At 50.4% G+C, this 4,629-nt stretch overlaps 1 protein-coding gene across 1 annotated transcript; it reads right to left on the reverse strand.

Moving 5' to 3' along the window:
- Positions 1–3,229: 3,229 nt before the first annotated feature.
- On the reverse strand, positions 3,230–3,961 carry LOC119392852 (rhomboid-related protein 4). Its single transcript, XM_037659794.2, has one exon. It carries the CDS (start codon positions 3,959–3,961, stop codon positions 3,230–3,232), a length of 732 nt encoding a protein of 243 aa, XP_037515722.1.
- Positions 3,962–4,629: the final 668 nt, after the last annotated feature.

Below are 4,629 nucleotides of genomic sequence, written 5' to 3' on the forward strand. Positions count from 1 at the left end.
GCCCACGTGCGAGTCGGCTCGTGTCGTCGCCAACGGCTGGGTGGGATAGCCTGGAATGCGTCTTTGAACGTTATCCGACGGCAGCTCTCCAGATCACTAAGTCACGTCGGAGTCAATCTCGAGCTACGGAGGGAGGAGATGACGCTCCCACGTACACCCCAGACGAGGGCCCTCCCCCTTCGCGTGGAGGACCCACAGACATGTGACCCTCGGCGTTATCGAGTCCATGCGGTGTAAGCGTGGGCCAAAACAACGTCCTTAGGGCAAGAAGTCGAGGACTAGAGAAGCCTCCCCTTACGTGCGCGTTGTGTGACAGCGCATTTGCGAGCGGCAGTTGACACAGTGAGCCCTCTCGTCGATCTGGGTGCCAGAAGCGAGCGCTGAAACGTTGTTCACAGCACCGAAGTGAACGGCGCGCCGAATGCGCGGCGAATGAAAACAAGCAACCGGTTATCTTTAGGCAAACACACTCGTTCAGATACAAATTTGGATCCTCGGCGAGTGGTTCGCGAAGGCTGTTGCGTCAAGTGCTAGAGTTTCGTGCATACAGGAGAAAAAAAGAAAAGCAGCGTTGTGGTTATTATTCTGTGCCTGTCATTCCCGGCGGTACGCACTTACTGCACGCGCGAGGCAAAGCTGTGATACAGGAGAACAGAAGGGGAAGCCAATGATAAAAATGAGTATGTGCAGTGCCGGGTCAACACACTCGAAGAAAAGAGCGATGCACCTCTGCCGGTCAGAGCGTTTCAAACCAGAGCGGTTTAATGCCCCCAGGCCTGGCAAGTCAGAAAACGTTTGGTACGTGGCCCTGACATTTGCCTAAGACATTTATTTTCCTTTTCTTTTTTTTGTTGCGTGGATGCGGGTCCGCGTATACGGGACAAGATTTTTACGTTGACAGGTGCCACATCTGCATCCTTCGCTCTCCAGGAGAGCCTGGAATTTGATACTCGCATACCACAAGATTCGTTCACCGACACATGCACCCGACAGTCACTCCTACCCCACGACAATAATACGGAAACCCTGGCTTCTTCCCCTTTCCTGCGTAGCTTACATCTACGTCCCTTCCTCGGGAGCGCGGCCAGCGGCACGTGCTCAACAGCTCGCACGCACGCGGAAGCGATCGCGCAGCAGAAAAACGAGGTTGTCTCCCGCGTCCTTAGCGAGCCCCCGGTACACAAACGAGCCACACAAACAGGGGCACGGCTTGGCAGCCAGCCGGGAACGAAGCGCCTTTCATAGCCTTTGAGAAGAGGACCTCCCCCACCCCCTTTCCACCACTGCCACAACCGCTGTCTCGATCTTGTCTCTCGGCCGGCGCGTCGCACCGAGATGAGACGCTCCCGGTGGGTTTCGCAGGAGGCCAGGGTCCAAAGACCAGCCACCGAGGCCAGGAAACACCCCCTCTCCCTCCTTACGCTCACTCTCCATTTCACCCGCTAGCCCAATCGCGTAATCAGTGCGAGCAGGTCCCTTCGTTTGTTTGCTTCCCTTGTGCTTCGTGTTCTTCCTCTGGGAGATTCACGCAACGTCGCAAAACACGCCACGCCCGTCCCCATTATCGTATCGCTGCATCGCTTCCAGATTGCATGCAATATTCGAGCACGTTTATAACACACAAACACGGCCCTCGCCCACAGACCGGGCACGCACGCGTGTAAGACAGCCAAGCCTTCGCACGTTGTTTTTGCGGAGCGCGTGCGTGATTACGTAATCACGTGATACGAATATGCGCAGCGCGAGGTCGACGGAAGGCCGAGGAACCTCCGTGCGTGTAAGATTGACGGACGGCATTGGGGCACGTGACCGAGCTGCCCATGCCCTCTAAGCGTGCCGCCGTGACACTCGACTCGTGCGCCTTAACGCGGCTGGAATCGTAGACTACGAACAATAGATGCGTATCACAGGAACAGACGCAAAAACCTCCTCACCACGATCCCGCCCTTCCAATACCTTCATCAACTTACCATCGACTGCAGATATCTCTGAAATTGGCTTTGCCGTTTGATGGTCCGTTTTTACCTGGAAGCCAGTCGCACCCATGACGAGTTCTGTCCAAGGAGTATTAAACTAATCAATTAATACATGTCAATGGCCTGCAGAAAGTCAGCGGATCCCACGCTAATGCAGGAGCCGGAGATAATCGAACTTCCTCGGATGTCAGATGGCTTTCACTTAGGTCCGCGACTTATACGTAGCTCAAACAAAACGCATCTCGCTCGCTCAATGCACGCATCGGTCTCAAGACTTGCCTCCACCTGGTCGTCTAAGTGTAGCGCCAAGTCTGCCCTGTTGTACCTTGACTCTGTCAGACCTGTCTCGTCATTGTTCAAATTGCGGCGGCCCCTGATGCAGCATTCCTAGAACCTTTACTTCCGGGAAGCCGGGGACCAAGGGTAGGCCGTTGCGATGAGCACGACATCGCCCCATTTTCCTTCTTGCATCCATTGTGAACTTTGTTTTCTATCGGACTCTACGAATTCACGAAGTAGGGGAGGGGGGGGGAGGGGCTGTGGTGAAACGGTTCCCCTTCATGCAAACCCTGTGCGAAATACGTACGAAATATAAATGCGACGTGTCGCGTTCCTACCTACGGAAGTGCCCGTGTTTTCTCTATTTTTTTCATGCAAGTCACACAACCATTATTAAACAGAGTACACCGCACACACTCTGCAGCAGGAGGCATTCTGAAGTCTACTATGAAAGGCCGTAGGCCTCAGGAACTTTAGCAGCGCATGTATAGGAATGCCTTGTGCGCAGAGTTTCTCTGGAAGCACCGATCGACAGCTTCTTACAGAAGACTCAGTGCACAGTGTGTGCGCTGAGCACATAACACTCCCCCCAGTGCTATTGCGGCCAGACACATATCGTGTGTGTGTGTATATATATATATATATATATATATATATATATATATATATATATATATATATATATATATATATATATATATATAAAGAGAGAGAGAGATCAATTTGGTATTATGTGCAATGTACGTGCGTGGAAAGGCGTTTGTTATCCGTTACCGTTCCCCATGTGGTCTTCAGCTTAGGTATGCAGCACGGCAGAGAAAATGTCGCCTTTAATGCGTATATTGTATGCAAAACTTAGCAGTCGTACACGTATTATACTCGAAGGTTCGCGCGGCTTGATATTGAGAATAACGTTTCACAACCATTTTGCTTTTTTTTTTTTTTTTAATTTTCGTTCATCGAAGTTGAAGCAGTCAATGTCGTCCAAGTATGTAGTACACCGCTCTCCTGGGTGTCTCTACCAGGACCAGCCACATGAGGTCGAAGATCGGCCTAACCACGCCGAGGTAAACAAATCCCGCCAGGACCCCGGCTAAGTGGCCGATGAAGGAGCAGTTATTGCCCGCCATGAGCTGGACAAAAAGGAGCTCGAGCCAGACTGCATATCCCGATGGAAGGCTTACACTAACGCCGAATATATTACGGGTTTGGGCGGGATACTTGACGTTGTCGAGCAACTTGATCGCGAAAATGACACCAGAGAAACCGATGATGCAACGCTCGTAAAATATGGCGTCGACATAGGTGCCTAGCAAGTAGTTGAGGCCGACCATGAAAGCGCCGGTGAGCACTGTCAGCAGGCAGATAACGCAGAAGAACGGCACAGTGCCCATCTTTTCTTCGAGGTTGATGCCCTTCCACATGAAGCTCACCATGTTGTAGCAGAGGTGCATGCTGTCCCCGTGCTCGATCGCGCCGTAGAAGATTCGCGGCCATTCTCCCTTGAACAGCACGCCAGCGACACTGACGCAGGCCTCCTCCGGCTTTGACCAGGGCAGACTGAAGAGCCGCAGATACACGCACGCCTGGACAATGACGGTCAGGAACGTCGCAGGCGGTATGGAGCCCAGGCCCACTCTGAACAGTGCGTAAAACAGAAGCTTGACCGCTCCGTACACGTCTTGGACACGCGTCTGATGCGTCATAGGTGCTTCTTTAAAATACTGTGCACACTTAAGTGCAGATTCGCGGTCGTTATAAGTTCTGATGCGCACTCGACAACCGCCCGTTGCATCGACGACGGATTCTTGTTCTTGCTTACCTATATCCGTGGCTCACACCCACTGTGGGGGACTGTCCATTTGTTTGTTGGTGGCCTACCAATTTTGGTACATACCCACTCTGGGGGATTGACAAATTATTGTAGCCTATGGATGATATTTACATTAATGTTTACCTCCCTATCACTAAAGTAGAAAAAGAATTACGAAGATAAAGAGCAATCAAATTACAAATGGTATTATAGCCTATGGATGATAAGTACATTAATTACAAAAAAAGGAAATAGGTGCTATTATAATAACAGAAGTTTGAAACTTTGAGCCGACCAGACAGCTGAGTTTACCTGACCCGACCAAATTCGACTCTATGTGTTACGTTTAATCAGATTTTATAATTATGTCGCGAGTAATTTTCCAGTATTTTTTAAAGTAGACATTATGTTGGAATACGTTTAATGGCTAGAATGAAATTACGAACAGCATCAAAATTTTCTCCATGACAATGTCTCAAAACAGAGGCACCGAAATTTAGAACATTTTCGGCGGTTAAACTTAAACCAATCGTCGAAAATGGAATAACCAGAAGTCTTTTC

This window comes from Rhipicephalus sanguineus, chromosome 5, assembly GCF_013339695.2.
Source record: "Rhipicephalus sanguineus isolate Rsan-2018 chromosome 5, BIME_Rsan_1.4, whole genome shotgun sequence".
In the NCBI taxonomy this organism is placed as follows: Eukaryota; Metazoa; Arthropoda; class Arachnida; order Ixodida; family Ixodidae; genus Rhipicephalus; species Rhipicephalus sanguineus.

What these genes read in the sequence shown, in the direction of transcription:
- LOC119392852 (XM_037659794.2), bottom strand. Translation starts at nt 3,961, where the DNA reads ATGACGCATCAGACGCGTGTCCAAGACGTGTACGGAGCGGTCAAGCTT.